This window comes from Artibeus jamaicensis, unplaced genomic scaffold, assembly GCF_021234435.1.
Source record: "Artibeus jamaicensis isolate MK-2021 breed Jamaican fruit bat unplaced genomic scaffold, CSHL_Jam_final contig_402, whole genome shotgun sequence".
Taxonomy (NCBI): Eukaryota; Metazoa; Chordata; class Mammalia; order Chiroptera; family Phyllostomidae; genus Artibeus; species Artibeus jamaicensis.
In genome coordinates, this window is record NW_026521818.1 from 6,317,804 (window position 1) to 6,344,912 (window position 27,109).

The following is a 27,109-nucleotide window of genomic DNA, read 5'->3' on the forward strand; positions in this document are numbered from 1 at the left end:
CAGCTTTGTTGAGATATAGCTGACAGACAACCCTGTGTAGGTTTAAGGTGCACCGTGTGTTCATTTGATGCATTTGTATATTGCGACGTGATTCCTGGCACAGCTCAGCTGAGTTCTCCACCCAGTCACAATTAGCATTTCTGTTCTGTGGCAAGAACACTAGAAAACCTACTATTTTCAAGTGGAGGGATGGACCTTGAGGTCACTATGCTAAGTGAAATAAACCAGAGAAAAACAAACACTGAGTCACGTGTATGTAAAATCCGAAAAAGCAGACTCCATAGAAACAGCAACTGGAACAGTGGTTACAAGGGGCTGGTTATCAGGCTGGGGGTGTGGAGGTCAAAGAGGAGAAACCTCTGGTTACGAGATGAGATTCCAGGGACCTAATGCACCCCATGTTAGTTGCAGTTAACAAAATGCGATTCTTACATGAGAGTTTTATGAATTCTTTCTATGGCCTCTTCAAGTTCTTCCTTCTGATCCGGAACAAACCGATATTCCGACACATATCCCGCAGTATGCTTATATGGGTCATAATCTCCAAGTTCAGCTAAAAAGAAAAACATGGTAATTTTTTTCATTTAGGGAAATAGTCCCCTAAAATAGAGGAATACAAATATCCTAATCTTACTTAAACATTGTGTTCAAATGCCTTATTAATAAATTCACATATATAAATAATTTTGGTAAAAAATAACTGATGAGCACCTATGAATGGTATAAAACAAGACTTACCTTAAAAACCTAAATTCTGTATTTTTGCTTCTGAAAGACCATACTTATCATCATTTTCGTTTCAATTATTCTTAGCAGTTCATATGAAAGCAAGCGGTGCAGACAGAACTCAGCGCGCACATGTGGAAACACTGCAGGTGAGCCACAGCCGTGACCCGACAGAGCCTCCCAGCAGACGACACCGAGAAACAGCACGTGCCCTGCGCAGCGGGCCAGGAACACGACTCGGTGCTGCACCCAACCCCAGAAGGCGCACTCCGCCGTGCTTCTAAAAAATTCTCCTTCCCACGTGAACCCACCTTCCAAGCCCAACAAAGTTCATCTGGGAGGCATTATTTCTTAGACATTGTTTCTAGGCTACTTCTGATCTGTAAAGGCCACGAAGGCAAGAACAGGCTGCCTCATTGTCCCCAGCCTCAGCCTCAGCCTCCAAAATGACACACCACCTGGAAGTGCCCCTCGTGGGTGCCACACCCAACTGGCGATGGCACCTGTTCGCACACAGTCTTCAGAACAGCTGCCTGGAAGCAGTGTGACCTCTGCGACAGAACAGCTCCCAGGGATCAACGGACTTGGGTGGAATGCAGAACCTAACAGATTTTCCAGACTCTCCGCTTAAACAAGAACCAGTGCAACCCTGCCAGTAAAACTGCATGGACCCACTACAAAGCATGTGTGACTGGCTTCATGTTCATGTCTTCTGAAGTGACACTGATTAAAACTTGAATTCTGACTAAATTCAAGTTCTTTCAGCAAAATATTCTGGTAAGAAAAATGTCAGTATATAAATTTGCTTAAAAAGAAAAATTCAAATATTTTTTTCAAAATATCTGAAGCAGCCCTGACCAGGGTGGCTCAGTTGGTTGGGTGTCATCCCACAAAGCAAAAGGTGGCCAGTTCAATTCCCAGTCAGGGCACATGCCTAGGTTGTGGGTGTGGTCCCCAGTCCAGGTGGGTCCAGGAAGCAACCGATCAATTTGTCTCTCATATCGATGTTTCTGTCCCTCTCTGTGTCCCTCCCTTCCCATCTCTCTAAAACTAAAAAAATTAAAGTAAATATCTGAAGCAAATTAACTTCAGCAGAACCTACACTGGATGGCATACGCTCCCAGCTGAGCAGCAGTGTTCACAGGGCAGGGCAGCCGGCCCTGAAGGACATCTTGCTTCACCTGTAAGAAAAACTGGTATCTACAAGAGAAAAGGAAGAAGAGATTAATGATAACCTTACACACTCCCAGACCTGAAGTTTCAGAGCCTGAGAATCAAGGTAACAGCCAAATCATCTCTATTGACAATAAAGTGCCTTCTGCTTTTTTGCACGAAGGAAGCTGTTGAGTAAACAGACTATTGGAGGACACTCTTTAGAGGCCAGACAAGATAGTAGCTATAAAGTGAAGGATCTTGGGTTAGACTGGCTGGATTGCATCCCAGCTCCAGCAATCCACAGCCTGTGGCCTTGGTTGGCTGCCTGACCTCTCGAACAGCCAGTCTCCTCATCTAAAAAATGTGGACTGGGAAGTATCTACACCTCACGAGACAGGTAAGACTGATTTTTTTACACACTCACACACAGACATAGTTCTTAACACTATGATGACATGCTCATAATGGGAGGAACAAATCAGAAGGACCCAAGCTAGATGGCCTGTGTATTTACACAGGGCCTAAAATCATAGATACAGAACAGAAGGTCATTATAGTGTAATTCCATCGCTCCTCCCACTTATTAAGATGCTGCCCATCATCTGCAGGTTTGCTCATTCCATTTGCCTAAAGAAAACCTGTTATAATAATGGTGCTACCCACTGTTCTAAACATTGTAAATATAGTAAGTGATTCCAAGTATCTTACATACAATACCTTTAAAATGAAGTTAGTACTATTATCACCCCATTTTACAGATGAAGAAACTAATAGACACCAAAAAATGAAGTAACTTTTCCAAAATCTTCCAACAGTAAGTAGCACAGCCAGACCTGGATTCTAGAAAACCTGTCTTAATGAAAATGCTGGGCAACTTTGGCTAGCTTCCCACCCTCCGCGACACCCTCCCCCCACCCCACGCTCAGGCTTTCTGCCAGTGATGTGAAGCCAGAGGTTTATGAAGTGATACATGAATCATTAACACAAGCCCCAGTCAATCTCTCAAATCTGTCTCTCTGTCTCCCTCCCCCATTAATTCTCTCTCTCTCTGACACACACTTCAGGTTGTCCTTTGTGATTATTCTTTCTTTGCTAGGTGACTCTTCATGCCTTCGGGGAAAAGGCAGAAAAAAAGCAAAGAAAATGAATTCTAAAAATCAGCCTTGATAAATTTCTCTTCTCCTTGAATGCTCACAACCAAAGCCCTTAGTAAAGATATCCAAATGCTAGATCCTACTCTTATTATGTCTAGAAAACTGATCTCCACGTTGATTGTGCCCACAGGCTTAAGTGAAAATCTGCTTCACAGCCCGTGTTTTCCCACTGCCTGTTTCAGTAAAGGGCACCGAAGTCCTCCCGACACCAAGTGAGAGAAACCTGGGAACAAACCCCAGGTATCCACACTCTAGCTCTCAATCTGCTGTCTGGGAATCCACGCCTTTCCCTCCACCTCCTAGGCTAGGCCGCCACCCGGTGGATTTCTAAAACCTTCCCTGCTCTGCATCATTCATACTTATCTCCTTTCCAAATGACCTTCCCAAGAGGTAAAGAGGATCACGTCATTCTCTCGATTAAAACAGTCGAACAAAAAGCAAACCTTTCAGAGTCTTCAGGATAAAGTTCGAGATCTTTAAGTTAGCTTTTAAAACTTTTGCTTACTTCTTAAGCCAAATCCTTTGCAATAACCACTGACTACCCATCACCACCACTTCCTAACTTGCATTCCCAGTTTCAGCCCTACTTAATTACTTTCCATTCCCTGAATGCCTGGATAAAATCCACTTTGTTATAATCATCCACTTTGTTATAATCTTTGTTCCTCTTCAAGAGGGGTAAAGTGATATCAGCAGAAATGAAATGCAAACGCTTATAAACCAAAAAGACATTTCCCTACAACTCCTGCTGCTTGCTGGAAACTTGTGTTTAGCCACACTCTCTTTCTCTATTGTTAACTTGGAATTTCTTCTCCTGAAGTCTACTTTTTTTTTAGGAAATGGGTCACAGATGCATATTTGTCTTGCTCTATTAAGACTTTTTTAACATCTGACTGAACAGTCAAATCCCCTGCCAGGTACAGAAACTGAGGGATCTAATCCCATAAGAGTTTGCTTCAAAGAGAAGGAGGAGAAACAGAGAGAGGTAAAAAACAAAGAGCCGAAACAAAGAAAGACAAACAGACACAAAAGACAGGGACATAACCCATTGTCCATTCCATTCCCACTGTACAGGGCTCAGCACACAGTAGCTACTCAGTGAAGAACTAACTGCCGTCTTGATGGATGGCAATGTGAATGAACAGAGAGACAGATGGATGAAAATGGAAAAAACTGGACATTCTTCGCTGTCTCTGAGAAAGTGATAAAGGGAAAGGAAAAAAAGGACATCTGTTTGAACTTCTCTAGACAGCTTGCCTTGTAAAGATACCAGAAATCTTAAAGTCACTGCATAAGAAATCCACTGAAATCAAAGATGAGCAAACTATTTTTAATTAGAAACATGATTAATTTTTATGACAGTAAGCATTATTTTATATAAGCCAAATTTATGATACAGTAAAATCAGAAATTACTTTATCATGACCCTATTTTTAAATTAACTGTATATAAATTATTTTATCCATTTTATGGGACTTAGAATACAACTAAATATTTATTTAAATTACATGTTTAGAGTTGCTGGGTCTTTCCCTCTGTGTCATTCTGATAAGGCTATGAATAGATGCTTGAGTCACTGGATAGCTCTGGCTTTAATTAGAGTGAATCTACACTGCAGTTTACCAAGGAGAGCTCTCTTTGTGCCTATTACACACGCCTAATTATTAATAACTCTCCTAGTCACTCTCCAAAGTGTCAGTGTTTGGACAATAAATTAGATTATGACCCGAATTATAGTGTTCTGCTACTGGAGAAAAAAATATAGTGACTGAAAATGATTTCCTTAATAAGGAAGCTTTCCAAAACGCATTCTTGTGCAAAGCAGAGCTTCACAAAGCCACTACTGGTTATCTTTTTACACAAATTAATACACTGGTGTATATGTACTGTCTCCCGAGCTAGACTGTGAGCTCTGGGGAGGAGTGCACTGTATTCCCTCCTTTCCACACTTATCACAACACCACAACCTGCACAACACAGGTGGAGGGCTTGAAATATTGACCTCACAGCTTTCCAAGGACCTGCTATTCAATGAAAAGAGCTGAACTGACACCAAGGGTGTATAAGCTGATGTGCATCAGAGGCAAAGAGAACAAGAAAGGAAGACTTGCTGAGAGAAGGGGCAGAAAGACCCTGCTTTTTCAGGAGCCCAAACAGAAGGTTCTCCTGAATGACAGCCGGCATCTCACACCACAACAGCCCGAGGCACACCTTCCACTGACTTGAAACCCCGGTGAGGAAGCTGAAAGATGTGGGAACCAGCACACTCCTCACTTCTGGTGCCAGCTGAACGTGACACTGAAGGAGAGTCCCCCCACACACAAAAGGCAGGCCTGTGCCTCTGTCCCACAGAGAGGGGACACAGCATGCAACAGGAGCCTCATCATTTGGATAAACTTAAATGTGAGGGACAGAGGGAAATGCTTAAATAATAACATGATATTAAACACAATGGAGAAAATGGCATGTATAGCTTAAGAAGAAAAACATCAGAGGAAGCACCCACAAATTCTCAAGAGAAAGAGACAAAGACTTTTGTCTCAGGGATTTAAAGCTGATGATTAAAATACAGGAACAAATAGCAAAAAATATCACCTTCCATTTGCATAGTCCACTTAAGCTCACAACTTTCTTTTGCTTCCACACTGGACAGTGACCCTCACTTCAGCTCTGATGAACTGAGACCACTATCTTCACTCAGAGACAGGCACTGCGGAAGTGGAAGTGGAACTGAAGGTCACTAGGCGGGCAAAGAAGCTGCAACAAGCTAATCTCCACAATGTGAAGAATATGGACTACCAAGGTAATAACAGTAATTGATGTGCTCAGTATCAGTCCACGGGAAATACTATAAAATATTACATAACAAACTAGAAAACAAAGACCTATTTTTAGAAGCTAAAAAGTGCTCATTATGAACAAGTCATTTGGAACTAACATTGTTTTCTTCTATAGAAATAGCTGTTAGGTCCTTAGAAGCTCAGGGAAATTTCAGTGGCATCACAGGCGGCACCGTCGGCACAGCAATGTGCAGTCTCTCTCTCCTCTCCCTCCCCGGGGAATGAAACTCTGTCTTTCTTTGGTCACCACTGAATCTCCTTGGTACTCAGTGCACTGCAACACGATGCTCCATTTAGTTACTGAATGAATGAAGGGCCAGAAAGTAAGTGCATCCTGTCTTTTTACACAAGTTCAAGAAATGCAGGCTAGAAGGCAGTAGTAGGACAATTCACGGATAAATGAACTACACCCAGAAAGTTCTGATTAATGGATTGATTCTAACCTGAAAGACCTACCCCAGGGTTCCATGTTGGTCTTTTCCTCCCTTATTTTGTAATCAATAATTTGAAAATGTAAAATAATTATTATTGCTTCCAGTTTAGCTAACCCATACAATCAACTGAACACTCACATTTTTGCATTTTAAGTACTTTGCATGTACTGTCTTATATTCCTCCAAAACCTTTTTCAAGGGATACTTTAATTCCATTCTACAGATGAGAAAACAGACTGTAAAAAGGCAAGTTAATCTCAAGATTGCACAACTAGGGAGCAGCAAAGCAAGGATGCAGACCTCAGCCTGTCTGACTAAAGCCCGTCTTCCTAACCTTGTACTGTTTTATGCTGATCAAATCTGCAGGGGATGAGGCGCTGTGAACGACATGGAATACATGAAAGGCTGTCACAATATTTTGAATAAGAATTCAAAATGAGTTTAACAGATAATCATGAGGACACGAATTATTTAAAGGACCGGCAAAGGGGAGATTAGACTTACTCTGCACAAACTTAGAAAGAAAGCCTAGTACTGGTGACAGAAGTTACAGGCATTTATTTCTTACTGAATTTCCATGAGGCAGTAAGGTTTCCTGTCTTTAAAATGTTTACAGAAAGCCTGGCTGAACTGTCAAAAATGTTCTATAAGGGTGGGGGGGTAGGATATATGACCTTGAAGTCACCCAACTTTGTTAATATCAGAACACATTTTAGAGCACATAACAGGTACTCAAGGTTGATATGAATTCTTTCACTTACATTTCTCATGGTCTGGAACCTTATTTTCCTGAATGTCCCATTTACCTTCGAGGTTTTTTCCTACACACAACATCCTTCTGGACTACTACATCCAGTATAATCATATATGTGCTGGGGGAGATTCAATGCAGCATTATCTATAATTCAAAAACAGGAAACAAGCTGGAGAGCCCACCCCAGGGAGTGGCTAAATCGCAGAATACTGTGGAGGAGTGAGGCCGGTGGGGTTGATAGTGAAAGAGGCTGGACAGCATGATCACCAACGAAACATGAAGAGTAGGTGTACGCAGGTTTACCATATATAATTTTTCAAATCAAAAAAATTATGAACAAACTACAACCCAATATGGAGAAGGCCAGAAAACACTGTTATTTTCCCCCCTTCTTAACATTAAATATCTATCTTTTGGAACCTTACTCTCATTAAGATGTAAACTCCTCGAACAAACACCATCAACTACAGTTGATCCTAGAACAATGCAGGGACTAATGGGGCACAGTTGAAAATTCGTATATAACTTCAGACCCCCTCAATACTTAACTGTTCATAGTCTACTGCTGACTGGAAGCCTTACCAATCACTTCAACAATCAATTAACACGTATTTTGTATGTTATATGTATTATACTGTATTCTTACAATAAAATAGGCTACAGAAAAGAAAATGTCATTAAGAAAATCAAATAGAAGAAAAACACTCTTATAAGTATTTATTGAAAAAAAAACAGGTGATGAGGGGATGTATGGGGACTAAATGGTTATGAAAAAAATACAATGAAAATTAAAAAATAATAAAAGCATATGAATTATGCTGGAGAAGGAAAAAAGAAAGAATCCACATAGAGGTGGACCTGGGCAGTTCCAATCAGTGTTGTACAGCGGTCAACTGTATGACAGCCTCACATACATAATTCTGTTGAATGCTTACAGAAACCTTATGAGACAGGTGCAGCTCCAATTTTATGGCTGAGGAAACTGAGGCACAGAGAGGTTACTGACAACCTCAAAATGAAAGACATTTCTTGTATTTTCATAAAATGTCGTTCCCCTACAATTCTGTTATGAGTTATATACATGAATGTGTTTTTATACCACTTGGACTCAGTTTCCCCACGAGCCCAAGACTCAGAAATCCTTCTTGAGGGTGAAGACTATTCATGAAACTCTAATGTAAACACCCCCTTCATCATCGCCCCAGCACAATGGCCCTTCTCCCTCAGAGGTGCGCTTGCAGGAAGCCTGCATGGGCAGCCTGCTATTCAAAGGCTCGCTAACAAGGTGGTGACAGAAAACGTGCACACAGACACCAGCATGGCTCTAAAAAAGAGGCCTAATTATAGCACTTCAGAGTCCAACAGAAAACATCCAATTAGCCTCCTCCCTTCACTCTTCAGTGCCCAGTCCAGAATCAGGACAAAACAACGTCCAAGGGAAAAGATGAAAAAAAATGAAATAGGAACAAAACCACAGACTACTTCAGTTATCAAGAATATGACTTCGAAGTTTGGGAATAACAAATTAGGTTTTACTGGAACCAATGATGAGGGTTTATTAGCAAAGCTGACCACTTAGAGTTCAGTTGGAAGAACACTTCTGTTTTCACTGCTTTATGCAGTCAGCACCCAGGTGGAATAAGTGAAAATAGAACACTGTGGTCTGGTCTTTACAAGCCACTTTCAAATGTTGGCATGGACTCTTTAACAGTAGAATCAATATCAACTGAAAATTCTGCCTTAACTAAAATAAAACATTTGATGACAAAGGTGAAATAATACATCATAAAATACTAAAAATAATTTTTCATTTCCTAGAGATAAAAGAAACCCCTAGACAGCTGACATTTAAGCTACAACCAATTAAAGAACAATAACTGGCTCTTTAAATTTATATTTACATATACACACTGAGCATCAACAAACCTTCCTTTACAGAGTTCAAATGACTACTTTTATTGACTACAAAGGCTAAATGCATCCTCCACAATAAAGATACAGAAACATCCCATCACAGTAGATGCAAAATCTCTCACCATGTCACCAGGGTTCATGCCATTGTTCAAACACATCTATCACCAGACATTGATCTGCCTCATGCAATGCTAGTTTAAATTAAACTCCCACACTCGATGTGTTACAAAGTGCAGGTAGACATACATCCAATGGCTGAGCCCATTTGTTTTAAATACAGCCTTCTTTATATGCCATACATGTTCATAAGTAAAGTCAGTATCTTACCTGGTTATTTCTTCTTTAAGCTTACATGGATCTTCAGCATAGAATTTAATACCGAAATACAAAGTATATGGAGGTCCAGCTAAAATAAGAGATAGAACTTAACTTAATTTCACATTATAAGTTAATCAAAGTAGTAGTGTAATATTATATAACAATTAAAAATTATACCTACCAAAAATATTTGCAAGCCATTCACTAAATAAGGGGTTAGTGTTCAAAAAATACAAGGAACTCATACAACTCAATAGCAAAAAAAAAACCTCAATTTAAAAACAGACAAAAGACATTAGTAGATATTTTCTAAATAAAATACACAAGTGGCCAACACATACATGAAAGATGCTCAACATCACTGATCACCAGGAAAATGCATATCAAAACCACGTGATACTACCTCACCCCTATAAGAATAGCAATTATCAAAAAGGCAAATATTGCTAAAAATATTGAAAATTGTAAAAAAATGTTAACAAAACATAAAAGTATTGTTGAGGATGTAAATAGGTATAGCCATTACAGAAAACAGTATGGAAGTTCCTCAAAAACTTAAAAACAGAGCTACCATATGATCTAGCAATCCCACTACTGGGTATTTGTCCAAAAAAGATGAAATCAGAACCTCAAAGCGATGTCTGCACGGCCACATTCACTGCAGCACCAGTCACAACAGCTAAAGTATGTAAGCAATCGAAGTGTCCATCAATGAGAAAATAGATGAATAAAATGGGGTACATACATATACATATACAATGCAGTATGATTCAGCCATAAAAAATAAGGAAACCTCCAATTTGAGGCAACAGAAATGAACCTGGAGAATTATGCTAGGTGAAACAAGACAAACACCAGAAAAACAAATACTGCCTGACCTCACTTACGTGTGACATCTAAAATAGTTACACAGAATATAAATAATATGGAATGTGAACTATAACTGAAAATAAATTTTTACATAATTTAAAAATAAAATAAAACAGTCACACACATAGATGTAGAAATTATTGGGTTGGCCAAAAGTTTCATTTAGCTTTTTCCAAATAATGGCTCTAGTAGTGCTTAGTTGTCTTTAACTTCTTTTGAAACAATTTCATCCGATTGTGTTGTGACAGCTGTCATATCAGCACGCATTAAAAAAAAAAACTTATCAGCCTGGCTGGTGTACATCAATTGACTGAGCATAGGTTTGCAAACCAAAGGGGCTGTGGGCTGTCTTGTGCACTGGAAGATGTTTAGCAGCATCCCTGGCCTCTACCCACTAGACCCCAATAGTAAGAGACAGCCGACATACTCAAAATATCCAAATCAATAAAGTTATTGGTAAAGATCAAAAATGTGCCTTTTATTTTATGGAAAAAACGAAATGGACTTTTTGGCCAACCAAATAAAAGGGTGGTTGCCAGGGGAGGCAGAAATGAGAACATTTTGGTCGAGGGTACAAACTTTCAGTTATGCCAGCTGAACAAGTTCTGGGAACCTAATGTACAACATGGAGATGGTATTTAATGATAGTGTATTGTTTATCAGAAATACACTAAAAGGATTAAACTTAAATTTTCTCTCTCTCTCTCTCTCTCACACACACACACACACACACACACACACGCACACACCCATATACACTAGGGCATGTGTAGCTATGGTAACTATGGTACTGTGGTACCATATGGTAACTATGTGGAGGTGGTGAGTTATTTAGCTGGTGTTGCTCTTTTCACACTGCATACATGTATCAAAACATCATATACAGTTTTGACACATCACAGCTAGTTTTGACACATCACACTCACCAAGAATTTCTAAAGACACAAAAATTTTCAAAAGAAAAAACAAGGATCAGAAATCTGTAAAATTGGCCCTGGCTGGTTTTGCCCTGTGGGTTGAGTCCCCACCTGCAAACCAAAAGATCTCCAGTTTGATTTCCAGACAGGGCACACACCTAGGTTGTGGGCCAGGTCCCCAGTTGAGGACAACTGACTGACGTTTTTATTCTTCTCTCTCTCCCTCCCATTCCCTCTCTCTAAAAAAATACACTAAATTAAAAAAAAGAATTCTGTAAAGTAGAACATCAACTATGCAGGTATCTATGTATATGTATACAAGTGGGGACCCTCCCAAAAAACAGAATTTATTTACAAAAAACTGTTTATTTATTCTTACATGTTTAAACTTTAGCCATCTTCAAAGTACTCTCCACTTGCTGCAATACACCTATCCAGACTTTTTTCCACTGCCCAAAACAGTATTTGAACTCTGATTTCAATGCCTTTTAGTGCTTCTGCTGTTTTTTGTTTCACCTCTTTTGTATGGGCAAAATATTTCCCTTTGAGGACTTTTTTCATCCAGGGAAACAAGAAAAAGTCACTAGGAGTGAGACTGAGTGAACAGGGAGGGTGGGGCACAGAAATCATGCCATTTTTGGTTAAAAACTGCTGAACATTCAGCGCATTTTGGCAGGTGTGCTCATAAATCACCTATCGTGAAATGGGCAAACAAGTTTAAAGAGTCCTCAAAAAAATTTTACTTACCACACACACAAGAACTACCTGCACAAATACCAAATATCTATAAAAACAAAGGCTGGAAATGTGCCTATGTGTGCAAATATATAATTATTAACATTCATATTGTGAAAGAGGACACAAGCCTCTTGGGCACCAACCACATTTTACTCTGCTTTTACTAGAAATATTTCTCTTTCAGAGAGTATGAATCTAATTTGCACTGTTTGCAAAACTGCATTACTTCTGAGCAGAGTATTAACTAGGTCTTATATTAAAACTGCTTTAAAAAGGATTTGCTCCCTGGTGCACCAAATGGTGATCATAGTTCCTAATTTTTTCTGCAACAAAAGTCTCCCCCACAAGTAAAAAAGATATAAAGTATGCACTTCAGTAACACTTCCACCTACACGCAACTCCCCAGTCTCTGATGCTGTGCAATCAACATGAAGCAACCCTGGTCTTTCTATTTTCATTGTTAACTGAGTAAATGAAGTAAAAAAAATTTGGTAGTTGGGGGAAAGAAATTAAATGGAACAAAAGGCAATAAGCCCAGAATGCTTTTATAACATACAAACTATGACATTATTTACTATTAATTACTATGACCCACACACGCTGTTCGTAGAACCCCAAAGCCCTGTTCCTGGTATACAGACAACAATCAAGTCTCCCCTCATCTATTCCCTCCTGAACAGGTACCCCTTATGCTAGAGCTTTTTTGAAAACTAAATTCTAAAAGAAACTTCGTTGTAGTGTTTTGACCATGAGAGTTGATCCTTTCCTCTCTATGTTCGATTTTTATGCTTAATCACTGTGTTTCTGACAAATAGACCCCCTCCCTGAATATAGATGTCAGGGAGGAACAGACTATTAAATATTTAGAAGAGCCAGGAAGTCCACCCTCTGCTGATCTGTCACTGTCAATCAAGCCCTGTGTTATGGAGCAGATGGGTCGGCCTGTGCCCGCAGGCCACTGGGGTTGGCATCTGGGGATGGGAAAAGCACAGATGCATTGAGACAGTGCAGAAAGGAAGAGGGCCTCGTTTGGAGTCCAGAGTTGCTTTTACACACTGGAACATGACACACTACATCCTACTAACCAAGCCCAGCCACTTCAAACAAGTTTGGAGATGAGCAAACTCATTTGCAAAATGCCCAACTGAAAACATTTGGTTTTGGCTAATTTTCTTAAAGGATCTGTAGCCCAAGTCAGCCCTCCATTTCCACTTACACATAAAATGGCTTGCATTCTAAACATAAGGCATCGTTACCATTTGCTTGTATTTGATAAAGTACAAAAATGTTTCCTAAATATTTGATTCTCAATATCCACCTGGTAACATACGCAAGGCAGGTGAGGCTCCAAGGAGACAGGCAACTTGGTTCTAAGTTCACAGGGATCACTAAACTAAGAGCCAAGTTTGCTAATAGCTAGTGCTTTCTGGCCATTGCTCTGTATAGCATCTTGGGGGGAAATTATAATAACTAGAGAGTAAGAAAAATCTTCCATAAACATGGCTGTTTTATAAGTCAATCTAAGGCCAAGAAAATGGATGCTTTTGGAGCACGGATATGTCTAAGGCTGACTATAAAAACCAAGTCCCGATGAAGCAAATTCCCACGTATTATGATCTTGAATCCATGTCTCCTTACGTCTGCCTTTAAGAAATCCTTGTGTAAAGTAAGTTAATACTGTTTCACTTTAGCAAAAAGTACAGAAACCAGAGGCAGCATCCTCTAATCTACCTTTTGAAGACTAATTTCAAGACCTATAATGATAATAAAGTCCCCCATTAGCACAAGGATTATAATAAATCAAGACTTGCCCATGAGAATCCTGGTGACTAGCAGATATTCCTTCTGACTCTCCTTCATTAGTTACCAAACTCTCTCATGAGATAAATAGAAAAATTATATATTCTTCAGTTAAATAATCTTTCTTCATTTGTAATAGAAGTGTTTTATTCTCAGTACACATTTCTGCCTTTGGGATCCACGAAGCACCAGATGGCCAGGGAGTGAGCCCACACACATGAAAAGCCAGACTCAGAGGTGGGGGGAGCAGGTAATAATGTCCAGAGACTGCGTCTAGTGGCAACAATTTGCAGTAAAGCAAACTGGTTTAGCAAATGCAGATTTTCAGCTGGGAATGACAAACAAGTTTTGGAGATAGACAGTGGTGGTCGCACAGCAGTGTGAATGTACTTATTAATGCCAACGAATTGTACCCTCAGGTGGCTAAAATGGTACATTTTATGTTATGTACTCTACCACAATTTTTAAAGAGATAGCCTTTTAAAAATAACTGCTCTTCTGTATGCTTAAGGACTGTGAGTATGTGTATGTACATATGTGCATTTATATAAATAAAATTCTGGGTAATAGAAATTAAGGTTAATATATAACCTTAATTTTACTGAGTCACATGGTAAGATTCATAGGCATAAAACCAGAAGCAAAGTCGGGTTTTTGCTTACTGAAGCCATAGAAATGAGTCAGGTCACAAGGCACTTCTTAGTTACTGACTCGGCAAAGTGTTCAAAACTACTCTCTAGCCCAAGAAACTCAGAAGATTTAAAACGTTAGATGACAACTACCTTTTCCACATCAGCACCTCTGCCTTTTCTGTTTTAAGGTGAAAATTTAATGACAAGCAACTGGAAAAGTCACAAACTCAAGTCAAGAGCAGCGAAACAACAAGCAAAACTCAATACTAAGATTCACTCAGTCTATCAACTCGAACGTCCTCAGAACTTGCAGAGACTGTAGGTCTCTGCAGTCACACACACCCACTTCCAGGTCCTGGCACTCGAGTACTAGTTCTCTCCCCTGAGGCCTAATTCTGTACCCAACTAGCCACGGACATCATAGCGTTTTCAAGGCATCTCTTAACAAAGCTAAAATTAAATACCTACTGTGGATCAGTTCTTTGTGCTCAGCAAGGGTTTTTGCAGGATCCAGCCAATACTGTGTGAGGAACAAAAGGGTAATTATAAGAATTAGTCGCTTTTCATTGACCTTTACTTCAAGTACATTTGAAAAGTGTTACTTTAAATGACATTTAAATAATAAGTATTTAATTTATCATATACACACACAAACATACATAAGAGCTTCCTGTGGCTAAAATGTTAAAGTAAAAGAAAAACCAAGTCCATGTTCAGAGAGCAGCAGAGAAGAGAAGCGAAGCAGTACTTGCTGGGTTCTTAGTCGAATACTCGTCCTAATTATACGTAGATCAGTAATATCAGGATGCTAGTGAATGTGCCTCACTGCTTCTGCAAAACAATGGCCATAGAGAATGCCTCCCAAGTCTCTTTCCAAAGTCCCCATCACAAGCCTCCACAGTCATGTCTCCCCTTACCACGTCCTCACCCTCCTTGCTTCCAGTCCTGTCTCTTACAGGTATAACTGCTGGATGGAAGGAAGAAAGCAATCAAATCCAATCAAATCCTGCCTAAGTGTCCAGCAGAGGCAGCTCCGCACCACGGCCACTGGGCGAGTCCCAGAGCCCATCCAGCTGGATGCTGTCCTGGCTTTGCTTTCGGTCGTCATCACCTTAGAACAAGGTACTGGACCATCTCTGAACCTTCCTCACAGGCTGCTGGGAGGACTGAATGCATTAATTCATGTAAAATCTTCAGAATAGCTCCTGGTTCACACTCAGTATGCAACACATGACTAAGTAACAGCAATGACCTATTATTAAAGTGTGAGGGTCACTCTTAATAAGTGCCTTTAACCAGCCTATGGTACTTGTTGATGAATTCAAATTAATCTTTAATGAGCAGAACCTTAGACAGTGATGGGAGAATTTCTGGCCCTGGGGAGAGACTTTCCTTTAAATCTCACCTGTGTGAAATAAAATCAATGGACGAAAAAGAGACAAGCAGGGCAGAAGCAGAGAGGGGCATCTGGGTTATCCTGGAAGTGCACACAGGAAGGGTTTCCAGCGCCCTGGCGGGTTTGGGAGGGCACAGCAAGATCACTCCTCAGCCGTCCTTGCCAAACACGGGAGATCCCAGGGGCCTAGCCAACCAGTTTCTGAATGAACAAGGGGCAATTCTCACAGCAGGGAGGTGGGAGCTGGCCCGCCTTGAGCCACTCCATTCCCAGCACGCATGTTCACCCCCATGAAGACGTCCACACTGCCCTGCCGCTCCTAGGTCAGGAGTTGCAGGTCGACACAGACGTCCAAGAGAACCTTCCTGCCTGGCTCCCTCTTCCTTGGGAGCAGAAATGCTTGCTATGCTATGTGTAACAACAGCAGTAATTATAAATAGAAACTGTAATATTTTTGTAACCCTCCTACCTTTTATTCCTAATTAGCTAGTAGAACAATTACTCATGCTAAATGTGTGTCATAATCATTTTATTACAAGATTTTAGTTCAGGACTAAACTCTATTCATATACATATATAATCTTCATTATTTACCACTCAGAGAGCTATTTCAGTTTTTCAAGTTTTTAAAAAGTAACATATATATGTAGCAACTTACAACACAATCTTTATTATTCTGCTCCTCGTCATTTCTCAATTGCTGAAGGTCTAGAATCACTTCCCCCTTTTTAAAAAATATTTTTAAAATTTATTTTTAGAGAGAGGGGAGGGGAGGGAGAGAAACATCAACGTGTGGTTGCCCCTTGTGCGCCTCCTACTGGGAACCTGTCCCAGGCATGTGCCCTGACTGGGAATCGAACCAACAACCCTTTGGTTTGCAGGCTGGCACTCCCTCCACTGAGCCACACCAGCCAGAGCATCACTTTTAAAATTAAAGAAAAAGAAGATGTTTGACGTAGAGGCTCTAATCAGTGAACTGTTTGGGGGTCCACAGTGACTAAAGACGTGGCTCTGTGGGAAAATCACCGTTCACATGGAAACACTGATCCGTACGAGTAGAGTGAAACTGGTCCAAATGGTAAGCGTGTGCGGGACACAGAACAGCTTCTTCCTCTAAGGACATACAGCTATGGACGCTTCTCGTGGAATAGAAACACTAGGTGGATATTAAATAAACAGGTCTGACTGTCCCTGGATTTTTTTTCAAAGAGGATAAAACCAAGAAAAACACATACCACTAACCATTCTGAAACACTTGCCTTCAGAACTGTGAGGAACAAATGTGTGTGGTTGAAAAAACCAAACACCTTGCATTAGATTTCTATTGCTGCCACAGCAAAGTGCCACAAGGTTAGAGGCTTACAACAATACCCATTTACGGTCTCTGTGTTCTGAGATAGGTTAGTTATTTTTTTCTTTTTATTTAAATGTTGTTCAAGTACAGTTGTCTTTTACCCCCATCCCAGCCAACCCCTGCCAGAGGTTAGTTTCTTTCACAACACCCAAACCAAGATGTCAGCCAGCTGGCATCCTGGAGCTTATTTGGGGAGGAGACCCTGCCCATAAGAGCCATTAGAGGCTCTGCTAGTCCCCCACTGCACCAGGGAATGCAGGGCTGTAGGCCTCAGCCACATCTATACAGGAGGACTTGGTGAGTGCCTGCAGCAAGACAGAAGGAGGGGAGAGGTCTTACTGCTCTGTCTCATCTCACCTTGAAACGAGCAAGAAACAGAAAATGGATGAGAGCTTCTTAATCTCTCCTCCTAACGTCATCATCCCAAGAACAGAAACCTTAAAGATTCCTAAAACCAATTGTTTATGTCTCCAAAATGTTTTTCCATCATTAAAAAGCCAGGTAAAGAAGAGAGAAGGGGAACTTTTAACTAAATGTAACAGGAAAGAATGGTTAACCTACTAAAAATGTTCACATTACTGATAATCTATGCACTTTAAAAATGAATCTCTCTCCTTGAGAGCAATCTGATTTGTGAGGTGAAAAGTATAATGAAGGTTCTGAGATGAGTTAGAAATTACAATTGTGAAGCAAAAAAAAAAAAAGTCAAAACTCAGTCAAACGCTGTTCGATTAGCCCACCGCACATTAGCAATGCTCAGCATCAATCCAGTGCTCATCATGCACAAATCTCATTTGATCCAAAGGGAAACCAAGGGTTACAGAGGCCAGACAATGATAAATGCTCCAGAACATGAGCCACCAGGTTTCATAAGCTAACATCTTAAAATGTAAAACCCACTTGGGCTCAACTGAGGGAAAGAAACGACCTTGAAACAAAGCAGTCATACTCGATGGCACTTGTCACTGCTCATTATCAACAAGCAATCAAACAGGGCGCATCTGACCACCACGGAACACATCAAGCAGTTACCCATTACTGATGAGAAAAAGGCCACAAGAATCTGCCAATACACACAGTATCCCAGTTTCAAGGATTACATTCAGAATAGTCACCTACAGCCAGAATGGGTGCAGGCTGTAAAACCGGGTATCATTCATTCATTCACTCATTTAACATTTACACAATACCCACTATACATGTCCTCTACGTGTTACATCAGACCTTGTCCTGGGTAGTGTGGGAAAACAAAGGTGACTGAGACCCACCCCTAACCTTGAGGCAGTCAAACCTAGCAGGTGACATACAGACCCAGAATTACAAAACAATACGGTAGTGAGACAATAATATGTAAAACATGAGTACTTATGAGATAATAAAATTATGTAAAAAGAAAATTCCTTCTGCAGGGTGAGTGTAGGAAGGCATCACTGAAGGGAAAACCTTTGAACAATGTGTTTACAAATTTAAAAAACAAAAAACCTTTCCCAAATACAGAAATGGAGAATAGAGACTTACATTTTTATAAAAATTATGTCTACCAACTCAACTGGGTTCACTTCTAAGTGACAACACAGAATGTAATACTCCAGGTCTTTTATAGTTGAGTGCTATATTTAAATCAGTTCTGCCCAATAGCTAACAAATACTCAGCTAAGAAATCAATGCTCATGCAGGACTTCCAGAAAGAGACGTGGTCCCTTCAGTCCTTCTGTCTGTCCCAGGCAGGGGGAAAGGAGGAGCAGAGAGCTGGGCACAATGTACTATGCAGGAGGCTACTGAACGGCTTTTCTGAACTGCACTTTGGTGTGAACCTACTGTAACCTCAGAACCAATTCAAAACCATTCTATCCTCTTTACAAGATACTGCGTTGCTTTTCAGAGACAATGGAACAAAACCACAAATCATACAGCTGAAGCAAGCCCCGAGTAAAGAACTTTGACATCCAGCTGCATCTGGAACCAAAGTCTTGTGCCCTCCCTGCCCTACAAAACCAAAGAACCAGGACAGAACTCGAACTTAAACACTGGAACCCTTGCAGAAGCAGAGGATTGTGGTCCAGGAAGATCCTGTTTTGATGCCCCTTACTGTGAATGACAGGTTCCAAGGTCCTCCAATTAAAACTTGCCTCACCAGCACTTCCACATACCTGCTCCCTCTAGCCCCTTAAAAACCCTCCCAGAAACCTGGATCGGGAAATTCAGGCTTTTGAGCCTTGGCTTCCCATTCTCCTGGATGGTGTCATTCATCAGTAAAGTAGCTACTTTCTCCACAGCAATTCTCAGTGTTTGGCTCTGCTATCTCCAGGTAGACAACCTCTGTCTGTTCTGTAACATGGTCTTGCCCTCCCAGCCATCAGGAGAGACAGCCCTCTCTCTCCCATTCATTCTCAACATTCCAGCTGTTCATTCTCTAAAAAAAAAATCTTTCAATCACTCAATCTTCCCCTTCCCTTCCCTCCTTCTCTCACCAATTTCAAATTTATATCCAACTAAATTGGATCCTATTTGGTAGGAAGATAACATAACAAGCAACAGAAGCAGACCCTGCTCTCTCATCCTGATTTCTGCGGTGGGCTCCCTAACAAAGGGGAACATGAGCAGACTGAAACCCCAGGTACCAGTCACTAGAGAGCCAAGGCCGGAGCCCTCCTGGCTCTGACCCCTTTGCCAGGTTGCAAGAGGCCAGCAGTTAGGTGGTCTTACCTCTTCAGTCCTGTCCATCTTAACAATGGCATTTATGTACCAGGGAGAATGACAGACACGCACAAGTTCCTTCTAATTCTCTGACAGCCTTAGTTAAACGCCCTGAGTGTCTTTCATTCACCTTGGCTGATAATGTCTCAATTTCATCAATATGTTGCGTAACAATCTCAGATTTAGATTTTAAAAGTCTAACACTGTCCAGGAAATCAATATCCTAACCTTCAAAATTCAGAGTCCGACCTTTCATTTGACAACTGTTGTTCTGGAGTCTCCTAGAGTTCTAATAGTAGTATAAGCCCTAAAATGTTTTACATAAAACAAGGACACTGTGAAATAATAAATGTTGGCTCCATCTTATTTTACCAGGGGTTTAATGCTATTTCTCCTTTGGAGAACTTAAAAACATTACAATGATATTTAATAATGTTTAAAGGCTTTAAATACACACATAGCTTTTGTCAGTGAAACAAATCCACCTCCTGATCTAAGGCAGTGTAAAGAGAGTTGACTGTCTATAAGGGACAATGAAGCCACAAAGAGGTCCAAAAATGGTACCACTGTTCATTCCCAGGGAGTTCTAGAACTCAACGTAATGTGCCACACAAGTTGCAAGAAATCCAGGACTGAGGAGGTTGCTATTTTGGCTTTTCCCAATGCCCCTGTAGACAGACCTCAGGCTTTTTAAGCAACATTAAGAGGACGTGGTCTTAGTTTGCTACTTGGTATGAATCATACATAGAATGAATCATACACATGCCTTTTGATTAGGAACTGGAGATCTTGGCAACACAGATGATGGTGCTGCAGACTTGGGGAGACCTGCCCAGCTGAGCAAGGATTACTGGGAGGAACCAGGAGTCTAGCTGAGCTATGACATTTATTTCTTTTCCTGACATATTTCTTTTCCTGACATAGAATACATACATATGAATCATACATAAGACCCCAAGTCAAGTCACCATCTCAGAGCCAACGCACAGCAGGGACAAACATAAGAGCCTCTCGTTGGACGATCCACAGTGAATGGAAGGAATTGTCATTAGGCCCCAATGACTATAAGGCCATCTGGCTCCTCATGAAGTGTCACTGGCCCAGCCCTCACCCACAGACCCTGGCACCACTTAGAAGAGCTATAGGGATAATAATATTAATAACAGCAGCTAACATTTGTTAAAAGCTTACCATGTGTCAGGTACTACTGAGGCTTTACCTGTATTTACTCATTTAATTATCTTAATAAGGTGATGAAGTAAGGACTACTATAATTACTGCCTTACAAACGAGGAGACTGAAACATGCAATATTTAAAGAACTTGCTCGGAAGTGCAGACCAGCAGATCCAGGGAACAGAACCCCCTTGCACGTACATCTCAGGCCAAGCCACTCTGTAGAGCAGCAGTTTTCAACTTTTTCATCTCATGGCAAAGATAGCATAAATTGATTACTAAAATTCTGTGTCACACCAAAATATATATTTTTTGCCAATCTGACAAAAATATAGGTATAGTTTTGATTCATTCACACTGGACAGCTATTGTTGTGTTGACTGTTGTCATTTTTTTTTATTTGACAGTCTAAGGGAAAAGAGGTCAGTGCCCCTACTAAATAGTCAGGTAGTGCACATTTTAAAAATTCTTGTGGCACACTGGTTGAAGATTGATGCTCTACAGTCTTGTCCGAATAGGAATGCAAAACCTCAATTTCAAGATTTTTACACACAACTACCAGCTCTTCTCAGCTCACTATACCCTCATATTCTGATTCCATTAGTGTAACAGGGTGTGGGCTGAGACAGCCTCCCCACACATGTCTGGCTGTGGGATGGGACACATGGAGCAGGGCCACCGAGAGTTACTTTGCATATCAGAAACAGCAGGCTAGCCTCACTCCCATAAGCAAAAAAAGGTTATTTCACATATCAACAGCAGGGTAGCTAGGGAAATGGGCTTGAGTTTGACCAGTGATGTAGTGGGGAGGCAGCTCCCCCTGGTTACAGCACCTGTGCGAGAGCTTGGAGATGGTTCGCTCTACTCCATAGGGCCCTGCCTACCCAGACTTACTATGGCAGCCAAGAAAGGCAGAGAATATGGGAGTGCTGGCAGGTGTAGTCGATTGTGAGAGGAATGGAAATGGGGTTATGGAGGAGGTTCCAGGCTGGGATTTAAACAAGAAGGCAGGCCACCAGCACCACAAGACAACATGGAGATGGGGGAAGGGGGTGCAGTGTGGGGTGGAACAATGTGGGAAGGGAGACAATGGGGGGACAATGAGAGACCATGCAGGAAGAAAAGGTGTGAACGAACTCTTGCTGCCAGGACATGGAGAGGTGCCACATGCCTTTTGATTAGGAACTAGAGATCATGGCAACACAGATGATGGTACTGCAGACTTGGGGAGACCTGCCCAGCTGAGCAAGGATTACTGGGAGGAACCAGGAGGCTAGCTGAGCTATGACATTTATTTCTTTTCCTGACATATTTCTTTTCCTGACTGGTTTAGTTTAGCAAGGGGAGACAGGACTATGTGTGTTTGTGGGTGTTGTAAGGCAACATTCTGCCATTAATTTAAATCTGTATAACTTTTGAATAAATAGTTCTTTCCTTTTCGCCAAACTTTTGCATTGAGAGCCACAATTCCTAACACCTAGCAGTGGACAAGAAGAACCATAATACAGAAAGACCCCAGGGGAGGCGACTGTTTCATTAATAGTATCTGGACTCCCCAACGGGTTCATTCTGTAACATTAGGACATGCAGTTCCACAATCCTACTATCTTTTCATGGTTCCTCCTGCCTGCCCCCCTCCACCCAAGTCCTCACTTCTTTCTCTATTCATTATAGTCATTCACTAACAGTCATCCTCAATCACCTTGTACCATCTCCCTCTATACTGCCACTAGAAAGAGCACCACCTCTCTGCCTTCTCCACGCCAGGCTGAACATAACTGGAAACAACTCACACAACCACAGACAGGCCCAGTTTAAGTTCATTATCAATAACCAGAGGGAATCCAGAGCCCTACCACACTTTATTCTTTCACTTGTCTAGGTAACTCCTTCCTCCTTTCTCTCTCTCAGCTCATGATCTCGATAATCTCTCTGAGAAAACGGAAGCCACCAGAAGAGAACGTGCATGCTTTCTTGCCAAGTCTACCAACCTGGCTGCATCTGTGCTGCTGCTTATCTTCTTTCTCTATTTCTGTGGATGAATTGTTCCCCTTAAGCCTGTCCCTTATCTATTCTGAAACATGGCTCCAGCATTTTCCTGCCCTCCTTCCAGCACCAGTTTTTCTTTCTGTAGAATCATTCCTAGGAGAATACAAGGCTTTGTTTCTCCCATATTTTTTCAATCACCTTTTAAACCTCCTTCTGCTTATTTCACTTCTACACTGTAAAACAGATAAGGGGGTGCAGGGGACCACTGTTTTGTACTGTCTCCTCTCGCCCCTCGAGTCCACTTTAGAACCCACCCACTCCGGTACCGTGCAATGACCCCTGCACTGCTGCTAAATCTAATGATAGATGCAGGGTCTTCACCCACGTTCTGGCAATGCACTTCTCACTGGTTTCTAGGACACCTGGCTCCTCCTTCTACCTCGGTGGCCACACCTTTACAATCTCCTTTGCTGGCTGCTCAGGATCTCCCTAACCTGGAAAAGCTGGATTGCCCCCAGGTGCACACTTAACACCAAGGCTCCTGGCTTTAAATGCAGTTTACATACTGACAACTCCCAAACGCAGAGCCAGACCAGAACTGTCCCCTGAATCCAAATGCCTACTTGACAGCTCCCTTTAAATGCCTATTAGAATTGCAAACTATACATTCAAAAAGGAAATAATGATTCTATTCCCGCCTAGAAAAGCCTGTTCTCCTGCAGTCTTCCCCAACTCAGTAAACAGATAACACTTTTGCACTGGCGACAGGTGGTCAAAACCTCTTTATTATCTATCTCTTCCATCCACCTGTAAATCCTGTTGGCTCTATGTTAGAAATAGAAACAGAATCGGACACATTCCCACACTTCCACCTCCAAGAAGTCATCCACTAATCACCTGGATTTCTTCTTCTTCTTCTTTTTTAACTGAGCATTGTTTATTTTTTAGAAAGCATATCTAGCAGTTTGGACCACTCCAAACCACTGCCAGGCCACCTGCTTGTAACAGTGGGGAATTGTAACAGATCCCACCATTCTTTCTGCATTGTTTCTGTAAATGCTGACTCTGACTAATATGTAGTTTGTAAATAAACGGCATGTTTTTATAAGAATCCTAGGAACTAACTTCAAAAGCTATACACTCTGATCTTTAGTCATACCAGCTCTGGAGGACTGGCTGATCTTCAACTGTAAATCCATGATGACATAAAACCACGATGACTAAAGCCAGGATGACGCACACTAGACCACAGCTTGACCAGTTTCAAGGTCCTTATCAGAATGGATCTCTTGTTCTGTTCTCCCTCTCCCTCCTCATGAAAACCTCTGCCTGCACAAAGATGTTAAGATGGGGTTTGAGACATGAGTCCCCCATCTTTTCAGGTGGCCAGTGCATGAATAAACCACTTTCCTTTCCACAAGCACCTGTCTCATGAGTTTGACTTTCATTGTGGCAGGCAGCCAGCCAGACCTGAGTTCAGTGACATGCTGACAAGCAGAGAACATCCACTCCAACTCCAGGTGTTAACAATACAACAAGTAACTAAACTGAATCAATGGCTTTCTCTCTCAAGCTTTGAAAGGTAGCAGTCCAGGCTATAAAAGTCTAGAAGCATTGCTCACCTTGCTTTTTTAATTTTTACTTATTGATTTGAGAGAGAGACAAAAACATCGATTTGTTGTTCCACTTACTTATGTACTCGTTGGTTGCATCTTGTATGTGCCCCCCACATGGAAAATAAGTGGTGCTGCAACCTTGGCATATCAGCAATGATCTAACCAACTAAGCTACCCAATCAGGGCACTCACTTGGATTCCTTAAACAATTCTTTTAATGGTATCCCTGCTTCCACCTTGGTAGTTGGAAACTACCAAGAGCTTGGTAGCTCTTTAAAAACACAGGTCAGATCAATGCACTCTTCTGTTCAACATCCTCCAGTGGTTTCCCTTCTTACTAAATAAAACCCAAAGTCTCGATGATGGCCTACAAGGCCCTGCATAATCTGGTCTCGCTCCCTCCACTCTCCATTGTGTTTTGGGGATGCTACAGCAGAAAGGACCTCAAGAAGAATGTCAGGAGAACCCTCAGAGCCCACAGGGAGGCTGCTGGGGAGGACCTCAGCTCAAGCAGCGGTGTCCAACCTTGTGGTGTCTCTGGGCCCCACTGGAAGAAGAGTTGTCTCAGGCTACACATTAAATACACGAATACTAACAAAAATTAATGAGAAAAAAAAAAAGGTTTTAAGTAAATTTACGATTTTGTGTTGGGCCACATTCATAGCCATCCTGGGCCACATGTGGCTCACAGGCCAAGGGTTGAACACCCCTGAAGGGAAGCAAAGAGAAACCTGTTGGAAGGAGGAAGAAAGAAGACCTTACTGTCAGAAGGCATATATTTACTATCCGAAGGCATTAGCAATGCTGTTGCCCCTGGCAACATGGAAAATAAAAGATGTACCTAATGAAATGGATGATCCAGATAAGGAGATTTGCAGGCACACTGTTGAAAGTGCAGACTGGCATCTTTGCTGCCTACAATATAAAATGCAAGAGGAGAAAGATGAGCTTTAAAAAAAAAAGAACTCTTAAATACAAAATGCCAGGACTTACTGGGTTTGAAATAGAAGTGTCTCACCTCTAGCCATATCAGAAGGAAAAAATTAAGAAGTAACTTCTGTACAAAGATTGAATGAAGGGTGCTTAGAAAAACATGAATACAACTGTAAAACTCTTTATTAAGTCCTCAAAAGAGATCTAACGTGATACCTCAGACCCTTTCAAATTGTTACCAAACAGCCAGTGGGATCCTGCTGCCCACCGCCACCCTCCAGGCAAAACTCTGGAGACAGAGGTTTTGTGATAAAAGAAAGGAGTCTTTATTCAAAAGTACACGATTTTGAAATAACAGCTTTCCACATAAATTAGTCACAGCTTTAATCACTTGAAGCTCAACTCTTTACCACCTGAGTTCTACTATCATTCTGCTGTTAGTTTTAAATTAACTTATTTCTACAGGGTTAGTTTACAAACTAAAACGACTAAGATGCAAAAGCTACACAATTTTGGAAGAATGGCAGGCTTCTGCCTCAGAGCCTATTCCCTCTAGAGCACCCAAAGAGTAACCCTCCCACCCTCTGCCAGGCCAGCCCAGTCCTAGGCTGCACCCAGAATTTCTTCCCATCCAAAAAACCGTCCATTGGGAAACACAAGCACATGCAGCACACTCATCCAGGCATCCTCCAGGAAGAAGAGAGCCCAAGAGCCAGTCTCTGCCCTCTTTTTATTTTAAATCTTCTGGCCCACGATTCCATAATGCGCTCTGGAGGTGTTCAGCTTCTCGGTCAATCCTGTCTTAGGCTGTTCACCAGTGCCTTAGGCAAACTCCGACCCAGTCATCTGATCAGATGTCCCTGTATCAAAATGAGGAGAAGGTCTCCTAAGAAAAGACCTTCTAAGAAAAGGTCTTTTTTTTAGGAACCACTCGGACTGCATTCTCTCCCTCTTACTCTTCCTAAGGAAGATCATCAATGGCTATTGGCAGCTGCAAAAGCAACAGCAAAAGCCACTTTTGTGCTCAGCAGAAAACACTGTGCCTCCTCCTCATGGCTTCAGCTGCTCTACACGTTCAGAGAAACTTCTCTAGTAACAAACTATAGAAATGATCCCTGAAAGTACAGTCTTTCTTCTAAGAATCTTAAGGTCATTGTTCTCCAACACCCCTACAAGGAATCTGAAGTATGGTGGATAAAAAAGAGGGTCCTACAGAAAAGAACTTCACAGGGTGATCTGATCACAAATTACTAACTTTGCAGGTCACTGTGGTAGTCATGCCCCAGGCAAATATGTAACTTTTTTTTTAAACTTTTTTTATTGTTGTTCAAGTAGAGTTATCTCTATTTTCCTCCCAGGCCTTGTCCTCCCCAACCATCCCCCCACTTCCCACCCTTTATCCTGTAACTTTAGTAAAAATTTTAATCTTTGCCCTAAGCAAGCCCTGCCTATTGTTCTACTGGATCTAGGTTCACTCCTCTTTGAAATGCCAGAATAATCCTCTTTTTCAGATGCCTGGGAGGTGTAACCACCCTCAAGGGAACACTGTCTCGTACCTCACTCTCTCCCTCCTTCATGTAGTCTTTCTTAAGTTCCCGCCTTAATTTCAAATGCACAAAAGACTGTAAAACTGTTATTCTCAGGAGCATTTGAGATCTTTCTTCCCAGCAATTGTCATCAATTTGGCTCAAATAAGG

General features: G+C 41.4%; 1 protein-coding gene and 1 non-coding gene across 7 annotated transcripts in view; both read right to left on the bottom strand.

The window, feature by feature from the left end:
* Nucleotides 1-27,109, bottom strand: part of EPB41L4A (erythrocyte membrane protein band 4.1 like 4A) — a 248,493-nt gene that overhangs the window by 104,740 nt on the left and 116,644 nt on the right. For all 6 annotated transcript variants that reach the window (XM_053665307.1, XM_053665308.1, XM_053665311.1 and 3 more), the window contains exons 3-6: nucleotides 14,721-14,772; nucleotides 9,305-9,383; nucleotides 1,829-1,926; nucleotides 433-553 (exon numbers count right to left, since the gene is read on the bottom strand). In XM_053665307.1, the coding sequence (XP_053521282.1) occupies nucleotides 433-553; nucleotides 1,829-1,926; nucleotides 9,305-9,383; nucleotides 14,721-14,772 (350 nt within the window). The remainder of the gene's footprint in view (nucleotides 1-432; nucleotides 554-1,828; nucleotides 1,927-9,304; nucleotides 9,384-14,720; nucleotides 14,773-27,109) is intronic.
* LOC119065138 (small nucleolar RNA U3) lies at nucleotides 26,339-26,543 on the bottom strand. Its single transcript, XR_005085552.2, has one exon. It is a non-coding gene; the product is annotated as a small nucleolar RNA U3 (small nucleolar RNA).